This window comes from Lepidochelys kempii, chromosome 3 (assembly GCF_965140265.1).
Source record: "Lepidochelys kempii isolate rLepKem1 chromosome 3, rLepKem1.hap2, whole genome shotgun sequence".
Classification (NCBI taxonomy): domain Eukaryota; kingdom Metazoa; phylum Chordata; order Testudines; family Cheloniidae; genus Lepidochelys; species Lepidochelys kempii.
The window spans coordinates 115,262,273-115,280,849 of NC_133258.1; the positions used below are offsets into that span (position 1 = coordinate 115,262,273).

Here is an 18,577-nt window from a genome sequence, read left to right on the forward strand (position 1 = left end):
CAGAGAAGATTTGTGTGCACTATGGCTATTCCCTGCATTCCTACGGCCACAAAAAGCAACCACTCCACAACTCATCCTGTCCATCTTTACATGTAACTAGCACAGACAGCTAAGAACAACAGAGATGACTCAGTAAGAAAGCAACCCAAGGAAAACCTCCATGAGTTGGCAGTAAGAGAAACAACTAATAGAAGCTGGTTTATTGTTTCTCTGGACTAATTATTTTGTAGTATTTTTAAAAATAAAATTGATGTCCAACAATTTAAAATGACCCCTTTCTGCTCCACAACTATAAGAGGAGTTAGAAACCAAAGAGTTGCGTTCTGAAGTACTGAGAGGCAAAATGACTACCCTAAGGCTGCAGATGGCTGTCTCTCCCAGAGTTAAAGGGACAATTAGCAGGGATGCATGCTGGGAGAGGCTCCTATAAGAGAAAAAAGTCAAAGTGGGTAGTTCATAGGTACCCAGGCAGGATGACTGGAGGAAAAAGACTGATTTCTCACCTTCCTGAAGGCTAAGGAACCACAGGCTCTAACTAGATCTCAGTGTACATGGACATGAGCAATTAAAGTCTGTCTTTTGTTTTGTGACTCTATGGCTGTTTTGTTGAGCTAATAAATCTCCAGGTTTAGTTTAGCTGTTTCCTTTGCTTCAGATTTACTATCACCTCATTTTAATGATAGTTATATTAACTTCACTGAGTTAGTCCTGCTGATTTCTAGGTCTTTGTCCTCGTCTCCCCACCCAAAAGGATCCTGCAAGTGAAGAGCTAATCGAGTTCTAGAATATGCTATCCCTGCATAGCTATTTTGAAGAATACTTAATATATAGTCCTGCAAGCTGCATTAGTTCATCAAGTTTTAGTTGACAAGACTGTATAAACAGTAAAGATACACACAGGTTACAGAAAATAGATACATATCTCTTTGAAATAATTAAATTCAGATAGAACATAATAGAGGTCATAGAGCTCTGGAAAGGACAGAGGCCAATATACAGCAAACGTGCACATGCTTAACTTTGTTCACCTGAGCGGCCAATGGGACTGCACATAAGCTGGAAGTTAAGCATGTAGGGATTTGCAGGATCGAGGTCAGTGATGCTACAAAAGTGTTAAATACAAGGACAAGGAGGATGTTATGGAGAAAATTATAAATCTCTTTTATACACAGTGAAGTGCTTTGAGACATATTTTTGTAAATTGCCCTATGTACAATAAAGATAAGGGCAGTTTACAGATATCCTCAATATCAGTAGGTAGTTATTATAATGTACCTTTCTTTGGAAGGGAACTATACCTGGAGCTTAGATAGCTCTTGCATGGAAGGCTGGTCAATCTGTAGCTTGTCCCCACGCTTCTTTAATTTGCTGATTCCAGCATCTAATTCCTTCAGACCATCTTCTGCCTGTAGGATAGCCTGTATCAAGGAATTGCAACATTTAGCTAGAAGGTCTAAGAACAATCTTTTACCTGTACTACAGTATTACCATTTACTTGAACTGTTTTAGATATGAAGTATTAATCTGTCCCCATTTTTTTAATAGTGAATTTTGTACTCATCGTGTTTCACTGAGAACCCTGGAAACTGAATAACCTGAAGAAATACAGCACAGGAAGCAGAGACAGACATTCAAGATAATTTTTTGATTAAAGGTTTACTGTAGCATGGCACTTTTATATCACATACATTGAATGTTATACTTGAATTGTTTAAACAAAATTGGATTCTAGTTCTGTACTACTGATTAGTAATATATACTGTTTATATTAGAAACACGCAAGGTGTGTTTGGTAATTTAAACACATTTTAAAATTAAGCTTTCCTCTACACTCATCACAATGGCGTTGGAGAACCTTACAAACAATTTATCTTCACAATGGCCCTGATGTTGCAACACTGAAGAAGATAAGCGCTTGGCCATTGTCCTCATTATGAGTCCCAACACTGCTGTCAGGTAAGAATGCATACTTAGCCCCCTTTTGTAGATGGGGAACCGAGTGACTAAGGGTTGGATTTACAAGACTGTCAGTGATGGCCTAACTTCTCTCACTGAAGTAAATGAAAGCTTTACCAGTGACTTCAGCGGAAGCAGTGAGGCCAATGCCTTTTGAAATCTCACCCCAGATGTCTGCTGAAGATCATAGAGAATGTCTGTGGCAGAGCCAGGAATAGCAAGCAGATCTCCTGAGACCCAGTATAGTACCTTAACCATAAAGCCAGCCTTCTTTTTTAAGGCCTCTCTCCTGAAACCATTTATACAAGTGATTAATATTTCACATGCATAGTCCCTTTGACCTCTCGTAACACTGAGTGAGTGTAGTTTTAGGACCTAATCCTACAAACACTTATGGATGTGAGCAGTTCTACTGATTTCAGAATTGGGCCCTAAAACTATACTTATTCAGTGCAGGGCTTGAATCCATGACCCTATGAAATTAGAAATTAAAAGGTCTATGGTTTATCAGCTGAGCTAATATACTATTTCAGCCTGTTTCCTTGCCTACTTGTTTCCCTCCTTGTGTTCTATATATTGGGAACTAAATTCTGACTGCCCTTTTTGGGTAGTTAAGCTAAGGAGGAAGGGGTACCGGGAACTATGCAGCACACCATGCATGAGTCTGTCAGAATACAGACCTAAACACTCCCTGCACTGTAAGGTTGTGTGATTTCTAATGTCTAACCCCTACCCACCTGCTGGCATCAAGCAACAGATGGTGGAGCAAGAACCCAATGAGTTTTTCAAAAACCACACTTTGAAGAACTTTGAGTCATTATGTTTAGGTTTCTCCAACAAAGACAGAGTGACTGCCAGAATCTGTCTGTTTATTTCATTTCGCATATAGGTACTCATCACTGTAGTACCCGAGCAAATCACTTTGTTACTACATCTCTGCTCCCACCTGTTTCCTATCACAAAAAAGCCAGAAAGTAGCCTTTGATGCACACTGCATTCACCAAAGTTTGTTTTCAATACCAGGAATAACAAAAACATGGGACAAAAGATATCTAGGTTGAGATTAATTATTCAGTGCACATTTCCTGCTAGAGCACATTTTCCTCAGTTTGAAAAACACAGAATGTGGAGGTCAGGATATAAACACCTCAGAGCACCAAAACATGCCACTTGTTTTTAATCAGGCACCAGCAAGACAAAGTATACTGAAGAGATGTAGGTCAAGGACTTATCCTTCTAATTGCCTGTACTGAAATGACCACACTTTTGGGTGCTCTCTATATGAATCTCCTTAGCCGCCTGGGTTTTCTGTGTCTGTATTCCATGCCCCTTCTATTTTAGAAGTTTTTAATATTTTTCAGAAGTCAGAAGTACATTCTTGGACATGCACATATTTTATTTTCACATACAATGTACACACCATAAACATCCTCCTCTCCCACACACCTGGTTCTTGTCCTACAGAGACTATTTCAGTCTCAAGCAGAAAATCTTTCTGTATTCACCATACTCACACTGCTCTTCTTGTTCATAATAGATATTTGATAATACCTGCATTTGTTCCGTTTCAGGTCGCTCAGCTGCCTCTGCTTGTTTCTGCAGAACTATGTATTTGTGATCAGCCAATGATGTAAACAGTAGCTTTAGATCATTCTGTAAGAGACAATAAAGTTCAAGTGAAGTTTTAAAAAAGAAAAATTATAGCCAATCATGACTCACATCAATTAAACATTAGTCTATTCCCAAACAAGAGTACATCACTTGTTGACATAATGGATTAAATTTTCAGAACATGGTACGTTACTTGTATGTATTCAAAGTGGGAATAATTCACACGAATGCATACAATCTATTGTGTATTGAATTAGATGTTACATGTACAAAGTGCTTTAAAACCACGGGACATTGTTGACAACTCCAAAAAAAGGTGAAATAACTATTATGCAAGTGTAATGTTCAGAGAAAAAGAAACCATGTGGGCCCTTCCATTCCAATTTGACAACATGAATTCATACTTCCTCTAAGAATGCCTTATTTAACAAAAATGAATAAAATACAGCTCAAATGCTTCTAATCGCTCATTTTAGCTAACAAGCTTCTTATTTTTTTTTCATAGAAAAAGATCTTTTTGCCTGTAAACTGAGCAAATCTAACACGGAAGTCAGCAGGACACAACAAACATGGAACCCAATATTGCCATTTTCAGAGTCATTTGTCAGAGCAGAATTACATTTTAATCTGTTTGCTGTTTTTCAGAACTATCCTCAATCAACTGTTAGTGCTTTCTTCTCTGTTCACATATTTATCCCACGTATGCTGACAGTACCGGAAAGTATGAGCAACATCACTACATTTTCAAAGACACCTAGCAAAGGCAGAAAATAATGGTGATTTATTTTTATTTTCATATGAAGAAAAGGAGTACTTGTGGCACCTTAGAGACTAACCAATTTATTTGAGCATGAGCTTTCGTGAGCTACAGCTCACTTCATTGGATGCATACCGTGGGCTCATGCTCAAATAAATTGGTTAGTCTCTAAGGTGCCACAAGTACTCCTTTTCTTTTTGCGAATACAGACTAACACGGCTGTTACTCTGAAACCTATTTTCATATGATGACTTCTTATACAATAGTACCTATGGTACTGCAACAATATACACTTATGATCTCTTTTCTCTACCACAGTTAGGCGTTTTACACCTAACACTTGTTGCTAGTGTTTGTTTCATTTGTGCCAGAGCAAACCATCTCTATTGGTTTTAGAGTTTAAAACAAAGAAACACAACAGGCTGTGTGTTGAGAAGAGTTCCAAATATATGTAGAATAAAGATAAAGATGAGACAACAGAGGCATATGTGACTAAAATAGATACTGTATTTACTTCACTCTTGAATTTTATGAAAATCCTTTAAAAATACTCATTCAGTTTGGGATTCTGATCTAAAGACAGACAGACAGCATTGGATATACCAATTTTACAGCAGTTGATGGAAGTTCCACATAAAGCCTACACTGCCAGTCACTTCAGGAAGTTGTAAGAAACTTCCTGAAGTGACTGGCAGTGTAGGCTTTATGTGGCAGGAAAAGGGGAGAAGATGGCAGTAACCCCCTGATGTTTGCAAAAGTTTCTAGGCGAATAAAGGGTGAGGGTATTATGTACACAGAGTTTTTAATACTGGAGGTCACTTGAGGTAGGAGCTGTTAAAGGATAATGGGATGGTGTTAACAAAGTTGAGAAGGTAGATATCAAAACAAGGCTAATGTTTGGTATATATTTTGCACTGTATCCCACCTTATCAACAAAGCAGTATGCTGTTTGTACCTTAGAAATCTGAAAGCTATAGTTGCTCTTTCCCCCTTTAAGTATAGTAGTCAAAGGATGCTGGTTATTGTAATACCAAACACATGTGCCATGCATTATTGGATGAACATTCACGGTAGCACACAGGGAACTATATGTACAACTATTCTGCTAACAATAACGTGAGTTGGAACTTTGGCCCAAATTTTTAAGGGACTATTGATTTGGGGAGGCTTCCATTTTTGGATACTCAACTTGAGATGGACACCACAGTGAGCGTACTCAACGCTTTCTGACCGTCAGGTTTATTTAAGGTGTCACAAGTTGGACACCAAAAAATTGAGGCACTTAACATCTCTAGTCACTATTGAAATCCTGTCTTAAAACTCCACTTGTATGTGGAAATTTACCCGTTTATTCTATTACCTAATAACCCCCCAAAACTTTCAACAGATAATGCGACATAGGGGAGGGTCTAGAGAATTCCTTGGCAACCTACCTGGAATGTGAGTATTTGCTGAAGTCTCTCTTTCATCTGATGGCACCTCTGGTTTACTACTGACTCCAGCATGGTCAGTCTCCCTAGTAGACAGTCCAAAGTTTCCTCTATAACATCCCTGTTATCACTGTTCTCGGGAAATGCTTGAGAAAACAAATTCTTGTTCTTATCCATTTCTTCTGACATCTCTTTGATATCTTTGGCAAGAGACTGGAGTTTTTATGGAACAGAACAATTTTTGGAATTAGACACTAACAAATAGACCTACTGTATTGCTGTAACTACCACCCCTTCATTCACAATAGACTTTAAAACCATGCCTAAAAGCCCAGGAAATCTTTTTAGTAACAATAAAAGGTTGGTTTGGCATGAGTTGTTCTTGACAAATCCATGTTGGTTAATGCTTATCACCCTATTATCCTCTAGAAGCTTACACATTGATTGCTTAATAGTTTGTTCCAATATCTTTCCAGATAGTAAAGTTAGGCTGACTTGTCTATAATTTCCCAGGTCCTCCTTCTCCCCCTTTTTTAAACATATGTACTCTCTTTGCCTTTCTCCAGCCCTCTGAGACCTCACGCATCCTCTATGAGTTCTCAATGGTTCCAAGATTGCTTGGGCTCTTCCTTAAGTACACAGGAGTAATGTCACCAGGCACCACCAACTTGAATACATCTAGTCAATCTAAATGTTCTTTAACCTGTTCTTACCCTCTTCTGGCTTGTGTTGCTTTCCCCTTGTTGTTAATATTATTTGTGTTAATCATTTCAATGAAGACTGAAAAACAATAGGCATTAAATACTTCAGCCTTTTTTGTGTCATCTGTTATTAACTCTCCTTCCCCGCTAAGTATTGGACTTACACTCTCCTTTGTCTTTCTCTTGCTCTTATGGTATTTCTAGAACATTTTCTTATTGCCTTTTATGTCCCTTGCTAGGTACAACTCATTTTGCCCCTACATGCTTGTGCTGTTCTTTTGTACTCATCCTTAGCAATGTGTCCTTCTTTCTACTTTTTGTATTATTGCTTTCTGATTTTAGATCATTAAAGAGCTGTTGATACAGTCATTCTGGTCTCTTACTGTTCTTCCTCTTTCTCCTCCGCATCTGGATAGATTACTGTTGTGTCTGTAATACTGTCTCTGAGGAGCTGCCAGCTCTCCTGAACTCATTTTTCCCTTAGATTTCCTTCCCATAGCATCTTACCTATCAATTCTCTACATTTGTTGACATCTGCTTTTGTGAAGTCCCTTATCCTCATGAGGGCAAAGTCTTAACTGGAAGGAGTTTTCCAGTTGCATTCAGTTATGCAAAACTATTATTCTAGAGTCTTACTTCTCACTAAGATACAAAGCAAAACAGAACCTGATTGGAAAACTAAAAATACTTACTTCCTGGTTATACAGGCAAGTTTCTGTCTCTTCTGGAAGCAGGGCTGTAGCAACAAATAAGCATTCTTCAACACCATCCAGCCAAGAAGAGGTAGCTGACACGCTATCATAAAGCTTCTGTTCCAAGTGCAGGCTTTCCTTCTCTGCTCCTCCAGCCTGAGTGAAAGGAGCGAAAGTGATAGGAAAATCTGTCAGTTCATACTGCTTCCATACAGAGAACTAATGTCCACTGGCTCTCCAGTGTTCAGGGAGGGGCAGCTCACTGCCAAGTGGGAACTAGAGGAGTGTTCACTCTGTACAGCAGCTCTGCATAAAATTGTATTTAAAAACAAATAATGCCACTGTACCTTAGATGAAACATCTTCAAAGGCCTGGTTCAAACCAACCAATATAGATTCAACTGATGATTTATCTTGTGCCTTTCCTTCTCCTTTATACAAGGGTAGGCCAGACATCAGTCTGTTTGGTCTGTTGTAAAGCTGTTAGAAGAGAAATATTGGTTAGAGTAGTTCTGATGTACACTGGATCTCTCATACGAAAATATAGATACTACTACCGGCTGAGGAGCCCCTACACCATTAAATAAGTCACACATATACCGCTGTTATAAAGCTGCTCACACTGGAGGTTCATAGCATGTATGAACAGTACACTTGAACTAAACTTAGCAATGAGACACTATACCCAAAGATGCTGAAGTAGTAATACTGTTTATATGTTGGAAAGCTACAGTTACTAGACCATTCTGGAACAGAGCACTAAGCCAGTGCCTAACAAGAGAAAAAGTATAGCACAATCCAATGGCTGGGAGTTGAAGCTAGACAAATTCTTGTCTACCTTGCATAGGCACTGACACCGTGGGTGCCCCGGGGCTGTAACATCTGAGGGAAAAAAATAGTGGGTGCTCTTTTTTTTTTTTTTAAAATGAATCAGGACAAATGAGTGGGCAATGAGGATTGCCGACTCTATTTATATTGTACCATATTTTTAAGTAAAAAAACCATCTACATTTGCACATAAGGCCCAATCCAGCTCCCATTAAGGTCTGTGGGAAAGTTTTCACTGGGTTTTATGTGAGCTGAGTCAAGCCCAGAGTGAGTCTAGGTAAACATGCACCTTCATCACTGTTGTTCTCATTCTTCTTTCCTCATTCTCTCTTCGTTGCACACACTTGCTGCATTTCACTTTAAACTGGGCTGCAAGCTCTTTCACACAGAGCCTGTCCCTTGCCATATGTACAGCAACTCGCACAGGAAGGCCCCAGTCCTAAGTGGGGCCTCAGGGGGATACTAAAATACAAATAAACTAATAATAATTATGAGTTTTAATCTCTGTCAGACCCTTGGATAGTTGGCAGATGGTTCTGCTTACATCTAAAGTGAAGGTGATCTGCGATCTATGCAAGTCTTGAACCATTTACCTCTTGCGGTAAAACTCCATGGGTGAAATCCTGGCCTCATTGAGGTCAATAAACTGAATGGGTCCAGGATCCCACACAATGAGTTTAAACTCATAAAGCCGAATAATACTTCCAATTTTGGATAATTTGTAAAATTTTACAAAAAATTTTGCTTTATGTTCCTTGAACTGACTATTTTTAAAAACTGTATTCGACATAAGGCATTTGCTGTGCATAAACTGTACTTTGTGTGCTCAGCTACATGCTTTTCATACAAGAGTGCACAGAAACATTAAAACCAGCTACCGGTTGTGCCTTTTCCTGTTCCAAAGCATTCTGCAGCAGTCTCTGTTTGGTGCTGAATTCCTGGTGCAAGCCTTCCCATTTCATTCTCATTTGATCTTCAGCTGATGGATTCTCACCTTCCAAGCCTAACTCCTGAGATAACACATCAGGCTTCTCACTGTGACAAAAAAATATAAGTTAAGCTCAGGAAGTATTGTAATTGAAGGTGTTTCTTGCCCCTTTCAGTTTTGATTTTTCACATAATTCAATTTTGAAATAAATGCTTTTTTAAAAGAACAGCTTTTAGTCGTGCTTTAAAGCGGTAATATGAAGGATACATTTAGAACAGAAATAAGTACTCAAATATAACCAGACCTGTTCAACTCTTATGAACTGTATGGAGCTGCAAACACTCATATAAGCTAATAGAAACACATACAACCCCCAAATTGATGAAAAATATATTAGATTCAAATTTAAATTCTAAATCAGTTGTTATTTCAGAGAATGTGAAGTTGTAGTTATTTAAATTACTAGTTACTAATTTGGATCAACTCTCTCTCTCTCTCTCTATTTTTCCGCATGTGTCCTACATTACTTCTCCTCATGTCAGACATGTTACCTGAATCTTGGTGAACAAAAGGTTAAGTTCAACTTTCCCCCTTCTTTTATAACCAAGTTCAGGGGTAAAGCTGTGAATGTGGCTATTTGGAAAACAACTGTTCCACAACTATTACAGGACTGGGTTGAACCCCAAACTTGGGAGATTTTCAATTTACTTTAAATTATTACACTTCCTTGTTGTAAACACTAACGCATGAGGAAGACAAACTGCTGAGAGCAACTGGTCTTCTTCCCCTGCTGAGTCATTCACATGCACTGGTTTTAATGTAAAAGTCCCTAATATTGAGCATCAAAGCTTTTGCTCCGCTATCCTATGAACCACCTTTATGCCTTCCAGATTTTGGCATATTGCAGGAGCCAGGGTTATTTAAGCAGCTCTGAGAGCTGTTCTAATTTATGGCATCCTACCTGCCCCACCCCCAGAGCTACTAATGGCCAGCTTTGCAGCAAATGGAAATTCAGGACTCTCCACCCTCCTCAGCCCCACCGCTGCATGCTCCCATGCCAAGTCTTGTGGGAGTCCTCAAGCAGGCTGTATTTGTCTTCTTCAGTTATTACCAGGGAGAATTCTCCCCCAGCCTGAACCAAGGCCTGGCATAAATGGTCCAGAGTGAGGGTGAGAATCTCACCCTATGGCTCAAAATTCAAGAGAAGTTCCAAGTGCCAAAGATAAAAGTCTTAATTAACTTCATGCAGAGAAAATTAAGTTATAGACACTTCATTTGTTAATAAGATTATGCTTTCAGATCCCAGTGGTTTAGGATAGTATTATTATTTACTTGTATTATCACAGAACCTAGGAGCCACAGACATGGATCAGGGCCCCATTGTGCTAGGCTCTGTACAAACACAAACAGAACAAAAATTAGAGAACAAGATGTTGGAAGAAACAGACAGAAGCAAGGAGGCCAAAGTGTGAAGGCTTAGGGATCCCCACTGAAAAAAAAATGTATCGAAGCTCACCTAGCTCGACGGCCATCTGGAGCAGAATGTTGGGTTAGGATTTCTTCTCCGTGGCTTGCTACTGAACGAAGTAGCTTCTTCTGCTCTGCCAGCTCTTGTTCCAGCTCCTAACAGAGAACAAAGATGGCTATGTTAATAGTTTGTTTGTTTTTCTGGTTGTGAAGAGCGTATCCGATGCATGTTTTTACCTCTCTTAACCATCAGAGTAGGACAGCCATCAAAATAAATGCTCAGGAAATGAGTATAGATGCCCACAGCCTTCCCAGAATGAAAGAGATGTCCATAGCCTTCCCCTCACTGTTATTAAGGTGAGTAATCTCAAAAAACGAATATGCTACTTATGACTCAGTCATGCCAAACTGACACCACAAGGGTGTGTGTATCTATTGTCTCCATCAAGACAGCAGTGGAGTGCTTCAGGACCTTAATGAATGTATCCTTACAACATCTCTGTGAAGTAAGGTAAGTATTATCCTCACTGTACAGATGGGGAACTGAGGCACAGTGAGACTAAGTGACTTGCCCAAGTTTACATAGGAAATAGTGGGCAGAGCCAGAAACAGAACACAGACCTCCTGGGTCCCCATTCAGAGCCATAACCACAAGGTCATCTTTAATTTGGTCTGGCTGGCTCCGTCTTACCTCTGATGGGGAGAGGGGCGGGGAAGGGTCAACTGCATCATTATGGCACAGCCCTCACCAACGGGTGGTGCAAACTCTAGGAAGAGCTCTGCCTCAGGGGGCAAAATCTCTTTAGTGTTTCAGGTATGCAGGATAATGCAGCATGCTAGCACAAAGCTTTTAGGCCCTGATTCGGAAAGTATTAAAGCACATAGTTAAGTAATTTGCTGCGTTGGGGCCTTAGATCCTATGTTGCTATAGAAAACCCTACAAACAGATAGTGTAACATGGCTCCTTCTCAGAAGCTAGGTAGCTTGGCTGGCTTGTGAGTAGAAGAGATGGAAACATGGCCCCATATGCACTGTGTGTGCTGGAAGGAGCAGATTCTGTTTTTAGAAGAGTGCAGGGACTGTGATTCTGAGTGCCCCCTGTACAGACTGTGTGTGTAGGGGAAAGGCATCTAGCATACTCCCCATTCTTTGCACAACGTTGCAAAGGACCAGCTATGAACTAGACCTGGATATTTAAGTTATACAAGTCATTTTTTCCTCACAGGACAATGTGCCACCCTAATAGTGTGCAATTATTTAAGGAAGAAGTTCTAAACTAGCTATATCATTTCCAATCTATTCAGATACTACGCCTACCCCTAGGGTATTTGTATCCATTTGATGGGCAAAAGTGGGTTTAAATAAGAGATGTATGTAAATACAGAGCATACACCAGAAGAATCTTATAAATTTCTGGTTCCCTACACTGCCCAGGCAGTAAATGCCTAAAGTCCTACCAAGAAACATGTTGTGATGTTAAATGAAACCTGCAGGTCAGCATGTGGCAAGTACAAAGTACTAACTTTCTGTTGCTGGAGGCTGCTCTGTTGCTGCTGGGAACGGGTTGTTCGTGCTTGGGACAGCCATTCTTGGACACTTGGACTGTGTGAGGATATCAGGTCCAATTCACATACCTCCTTGTCTTGTAAAACTCCCTGCTTTGATTAAGAAGAAAAGAAACAATTACTTTACATAACAGGGACCTTTTATGTTACAACGAGGTGTGAGACACCGGCTCAGTCCATATTAATATGGTATAGTGCCTTTCAACTCCTAAGATGCTGGTTTACATGAATTTAGCTCAGCTGTGACTTGAAGTTATTCGTTTGTTGGCCAGTATCAGGTAGGTCTCCATAAAACAAACCAAGCAAACACCTCCACCACAACTGGCATCTTGCTAGCAGAATCAGAGGAACAGGACTGGCATAGACTTAGAGACACCCTCTTACAGGATGTCCCTTCAGTTCAGAGGAAAGCCACATTAACAAGCCAGCAATGAAGAGGGTTGCAGTTAGAATTGGGCAAATAATTGATCTTTCAGTTCAGCCAGCAAACAAAAACATTAGGGACAATATTTGGTTCAGTTTCATTCTGAAAATGTTTAGAATTTGTCAGCAAACTGGAAAAGTCCAGTCAGCTTCAGAAAAGTGTGAGAGAGAGAGAGATTCCTTTTAACCTTTAGCTAGTGATGAGGGAACTGGCTTGGCGTGTGGGAGACCCAGCTGCAAATCCCCACTCTGGAGTTGGGATTTGAACTCTGATCTCCCCCTGAGCAGCCTAACCTCCAAGCTATCCTGGGGTAAGTTACTCGAAATCTCACCTACTGAAGATGCCCTACTTTGTATACATATTTAAGCATTCCTGAGAGCAAAGACTTAAACTGAGGCACCCTCTTCTACTGTGTAAGTGCCCTAACCACCAAGCTATTGGCTATTCTGGGGTAGGCTACTCACACTCTCCTGTTTTGCTTTATATAACTACTTAACTATCCATTTGGCCAGAGAACACAAGATAATAACTCCATAGCCTGCTGATTAAAGCTCTCACCTGGGAGGTAGATGTGAATTTAAAACTCTCCTCTGAATCAGGCAGAGAGAAGATTTGAATCCACACCTCTTATCATCAGGTAAAACCTTTAATCACCATGTTATAGCCTCTTTCTCTCTCTCCTGACCCAATTATAATTAATAAAGTGGAACAGCTTCAGCAGAAGAGTTTGAGCGGTATAGCTTGGTGGTTAGGCAGCTCACCTGGGCTAGGAAAGCACTAAGTTCAAATGTTGCTCCAAAGTGGGGATTTAAACCTGCATCTCCCAGCTAAGTGCCCTAATCACTGGCTAAAGATGACACAAACATAGTTTTCTGAAACTGACCCGGAAAAATGTTTCCCAGATTAAATTAACTGGGTCAAATTCATGAATAGTTTTGGGTCAATCAGAACTGCATTTTTTCATGGAACAAACTAGAAGTCTGAAAAAAGAAAAAGAGTACTTGTGGCACCTTAGAGACTAACCAATTTATTTGAGCATAAGCTTTCGTGAGCTACAGCTCACTTCACACTTCATGTGAGCTGTAGCTCACGAAAGCTTATGCTCAAATAAATTGGTTAGTCGCTAAGGTGCCACAAGTACTCCTTTTCTTTTTGCGAATACAGACTAACACGGCTGCTACTCTGAAACCTAAAAGTCTGAAAAATTTCACCCAGCTCCAGTTGCAGTTGCCCTGTGCATTTACTCTGTGACTAATATTCCATGGATAAACAGCAGATCACTTTCTTCAGGAATGCTAATCCAGTACCTCACGCAAACATTACATCTGTTTTTTAAAAGTGAAGACCTCCACCTTTCCCAAAGACCTAATTGACCTAAAATGCCTACCAGCTTTAAAAGTTCCAATTGACAATGATGGGAATCAGTTGATTGTTTCCATCAGCTTACTGATTATTTACAAATGAGAGAATGCTGGTTCTTATTCTGGCCTATACACTAAGCCCCAAAATTAATAAGTATATTTGAATCAGTTTATCTGTGGTAGATAAAAAGATAAATACAAAAGATAGAGAGAGTTGATTGACACAGAGAGAAAAGAGAGATAAAGAGATGGACAGACAGTGATTTTAGGCAAACTGATTCCCATTCATCCTCCCTTACTATATATAATTGATCCTTTCTTCTCAAATAAATTATTAGACAAATGTTTTGTGTAAACAAACACCAAAAAGAAAACAAAGCCCTCAATGGTACGGAAGAGTTTACAAATGATATTTCTTTTGATCCAGCCACTCTTCTATAATCCTTGACCCCTATGAAATCCACATTCATCGTAAATTCAGAAGTGCTGATCAGCAACAGCAGAAAAATGTATTTAAATGCAGGGATTTAAGCACAAATTTTCTTCTCCAGCATTTACAAACATGAACTTATATGGTTCCGGAATTTTGGGTTTTTGTGATTGTCTGGGTATATTCAAAGTTAGCACCTATTAAATATCTAGATATAGAAATACCAGGCTATCATGAAAGACTTCCTCCTGTTTTTTTTTTTTCTTTACTGATTCCAAATCTTCAAAATCTACACCTAGGGCCCAGCCCCTCTTCCCTTTTGATTTTTGCTTTATGCATCTCATTTTTGTAGATGTGACTCCTTGGATACAGGTTTTACCCATGATTCAGCTGTCATTCTGAATCAAGCTTGGCCACTCAAGTGCTCTAGAGAGAGCTGAATATGCTCCCATGATGGGGAATGAACTTCAAGTCCAACTTGGTCCCTTGTTTTCTTTCAGGGACAGGGAACAGCACAGGTGCAATGCCATCAACTAATGGAAAAGGAAACAAGATTGTCTCATGTCTCACTGCACTTGTAGCTGATAATGACCCATCAGTGATTGGACTTGAACTCTGATATGGACTGCTGTCACATGGCACTGCAGTTGCAGGCATTCAGACAACAACATAGAAAGAAGCCTAAGGTTTTTCTTTCTGATGGACAATTCAATAGCTCTGGTGAACAGGAGCGGTCCTGGTGTGGGGTTGGGTGGTGTTAGAAGGTGAAAATTGTAAGGGGGACAAAAATTAAGTGGTCTTTCATCAAGACCTGCTGTTAACCCCAAGCCTCACTCCATTGTGGTTAAGTCTTCTATTCTCCTTGAAGATTAGCTGGATGTAGGGAAACTGCTATGAAGTCTTTAGCAAAGCTGGTAGGTAGATAGGGAATGAAGCGTGGGGGGTCCCAGGCAAAGCAAAGCAAGGGTTATTTTCCAGTTTTACTTATCTGATTAAAAATATGACAATTTTCCTGAGACAAGTATATAGATTTCTCTATCTCCTACTACTATTTGAAGGACTTTTGAAAGAAATGAATAGTTTCTCATTGAATCTCAAATTAATCTTGGTGAGGAAGAAATGAAGGGAAGCTATTGTTTGAATGGAGAAAGACACACTTTTTCTAAATGGTACAGAAAGCTTATCAATGGCTAGAGACTGATTTGAACTAGATTCTTAAAGCATCCTCTTCGCTAGGAGGAGTGTTCAGCTACCAAGGGGACAGGTGCTACACAAAACTAAAATAAACAAATTGAAGGCCTTGGATGCATGCTAAGTAATAAAACCACACCAAGGTTTGAAAATGGAACATTACAAGACAAGCTTGTTTCAGATTTTTTTTTTCAGTCTATGGAAATAAGAAATAAATAAATATGAGAGAGCCTTTGGAATTTGTAGATCCAGGAGTAAAACATGTACTGCAAAGTGTGTGTGTGTGTATTCTAGCTTATATATATATATATATAAGCTAGAATACACATGTTCTAGCACTAACCTCCTATGTTTAGTTGTGTCTGTTTTAATTATTCCCAAATCATAGACGATAAAAGGTAATGAACACATTAACATTTCAATTTGAATTGTATTTGATAGAACTTTTTTTGTTTATTGGCTTGTAAGTACTCAGAAAAACCAAGATTCAAAATTGGTATCAATTATTTTTTAATCTTTATAGGCAATTTATTTACTACAATGTACTTTTGAATGCATAAAGTAAATAAACTTAAAAAAACAGAAACTGTTTGCTGCTAATGTATTTCAGTTAGAATAACTTTGTGTGTTAAGTGTAACTATACTAGGTGTAAATTTTGATAGAAATGTGATCTGTGTGGTGACTGTGTCCCTTTAAAATATGCAATTTTATACTGTTTGCTTTGAAAGACTAAGTATTGCACTGCTTACAGAGCTACAAGAAATGGAAAAAAATACAAACAAGACAACTGCGAAAGAATCTAACAGTCACTGAATTTCTAAGAAACTGGGGACATATTCTGCCCCCAGAGGGGCACATACAACTTCCACTGATTTCACTGGGAGCCAAATATGTGAATTCAATGGTAAATTTAGGCCTTTAAATCTAAATTAGGATTTTTAAAAGGCTACATGAAAGTTAGCCAACAACAACACTTCAGTAAATATACTGAATTTGTGGTTAGTGGGCTTTTAACCTTAGCTGAACTATACAAATTTGGGAACTTTCTAAGGAATAAAACAACATTTTTCAGTCTTTTATTGCATTAGAAAAAATAAGTGCTTCATTGGGAGTTGTGGGTGCTTAGCCTTTCTGAAAATCAGGCCATTTATTTAGATGCTGATTTATGGACATACAAGCCTAAATTTAGACATCACTTTTGAAAATTCTTGCCATTATCTTTACCATTTTCCTCATCTTTGCCCTCTGCTTCACCATTCCTGGTTGCAAGCGCATGATTTAGGGGGGCTACAGTGGATTGGGCCTAGGATGGCAGATGGAAAGAGGATCTGACCTGTAAACATTTATTTGAATCTCTATGGCTTACAGGTCTCTGCTTCCTTCCTACCCCCAGCCTTTGTCTCCCTCGCCCCTCTTGCTCAGTCCCTTCTAAACCTTTCCACTGAGCACCTCCTTTTCCCAGCTTCATTCAAGAACTTCTCTCACCTTTTTTTTCTGACTCTTTGGCTCCCATGCACTCATAGAATCCCTGCTTCCTGCTCAGTGAGGGGGAAGGAGCAGAATGAGGCTGGGACATAGACTCAGGGACTGGGGAAAAGGCAGAGAGAAGAGATGACATGGTTCCCCATATAAGAGTGAGAAGTGGATGAAGGGGCCAGGAAGTGGGATCAGGGAGAAGTGGTGAAATTGGGCAGTGGAATGAGGATGGGCTGCAGGGGAAACTGGTTAGCAATTCACTGTGTAGCTGGTGCTGGTGGAGTGTAAGAGGCTCCTCCACTCCCTAGGAAAGGCTAGTGCTGCCTCTGCGCTTACCCTTTTGGACCCATAGCACTCTATGAACCTCCCCTCTAATCCTTCTCCTCTCCACCTTCCTAACCAATAGGAGCCCCCATTGCAGGAGGAGCACCAGGAAGTTCCAAAGGGGTCTTAAAAGGATCTAGATCTCCGTGCAGAAGAGGCAGATCACCGTAACTGCTCCTTTACATTCTGACCCTCATATCAGCTGACCCCACACATTCCTGCAACCAGGAAGTGGAGCCATCTGGAAGAAAAGCAGAGAAAAAACAAGGTCAACACAGCATTTTATTTCATATTATTGCCCCAAATACGTGTAGCTTGAAGGTAGTCTCACAGCATAAAAGTTTGAAAGATATTGTATGGTATGACTGCTAAACTCTGCAATGGATAGCTGCAAAAAATTATTTGGATCCCTTCTGATCTAAGAGCTTTTAGGGTATTTCCACAGCTTCCTTTTGTTTTTGTCTGTTACTTGGAGCATCTGAAGCTACTAAGCGCATCCCCTGGGTGGTGGATGGGGAAGTATCCACAAGATTGTGCTGGGTGCTGGTAATCCTATGATGTAAAAATTAACTTCCTACAGAAATGAACGACAGGAGCCATACAGAGTGTGCAGCAGGCTTGAACAAGAGATCAACTTCATGTGAAGAATATGAGAGGCACTGAAAAAAAAATCACTGAGAACAATATATAAAGCTTCTAAAACAGCTCAAGTAATTACCAAAATGGATAGCTACTAGCTGGATGTCATTGGAATCAGTGAGTGCAGATAAACAAGTTTGTTTCTCTAAAGTATAATTTGTTCAAATAAAACCATCATATATTCAAGGAATGTGGATCATAGACTTGAAGCTGACATAGCAATCCAAATGCTGAATGAAGTAGGAACCAGTCCATGAAAAAATTATTAGAGTTCACTTTTAGATTAGATTCTTCAAGCTAGTGGTTACACAGTGCAAAAATCCAGTTGTGGAAAAAAATGCTTTTTATGATTTGTTACAAGATGCCTTAATTAATGTCCCAAAACATGGTATCATAGTGACTATGTGTGATTTTAATACAAACACTGGAATGAACAATGATGGGTTAGATAAAGTTATGGGCAAGTGCAGCAGGGGTTTGGATATGAACCAAAACGGTGAACAATTCGTAGAAATTTGCAGTATGAACAACTTTGTGATAGATGGGAAAATATTTCCTCAAAGAAATCCAGAAAGTGACATGGAACTCCCAAGACGGTACTACAAAGAATCAGATAGATCGCTTCTGCATTTCAAGAACATTTCACAGGTGCGCACAAGGGAGCAGATGTGGTCCGTGACCATAACTTTTGCATCACTAAATTGAAGATCAAGTTTAAGAGGAAGAAGAAGGTTAAAAGAAGACAACGCATCAATAGCACACAATCAAAAAGACCCAAACACAAAAGGTGCTTTTCA

At 39.5% G+C, this 18,577-nt stretch overlaps 1 protein-coding gene across 12 annotated transcripts in view; it reads right to left on the reverse strand.

The window, feature by feature from the left end:
• The window catches only part of SYNE1 (spectrin repeat containing nuclear envelope protein 1), a 501,442-nt gene that overhangs the window by 111,224 nt on the left and 371,641 nt on the right, over positions 1-18,577 (reverse strand). For 10 of the 12 annotated variants that reach the window (XM_073337684.1, XM_073337685.1, XM_073337688.1 and 7 more), the window contains 8 exons: positions 11,893-12,027; positions 10,419-10,525; positions 8,853-9,009; positions 7,495-7,626; positions 7,148-7,303; positions 5,758-5,967; positions 3,508-3,609; positions 1,299-1,418 (listed from right to left, as the gene is read on the reverse strand). In XM_073337684.1, the coding sequence (XP_073193785.1) occupies positions 1,299-1,418; positions 3,508-3,609; positions 5,758-5,967; positions 7,148-7,303; positions 7,495-7,626; positions 8,853-9,009; positions 10,419-10,525; positions 11,893-12,027 (1,119 nt within the window). The remainder of the gene's footprint in view (positions 1-1,298; positions 1,419-3,507; positions 3,610-5,757; positions 5,968-7,147; positions 7,304-7,494; positions 7,627-8,852; positions 9,010-10,418; positions 10,526-11,892; positions 12,028-18,577) is intronic. The other 2 variants (XM_073337695.1, XM_073337683.1) reach the window with 1 other exon arrangement.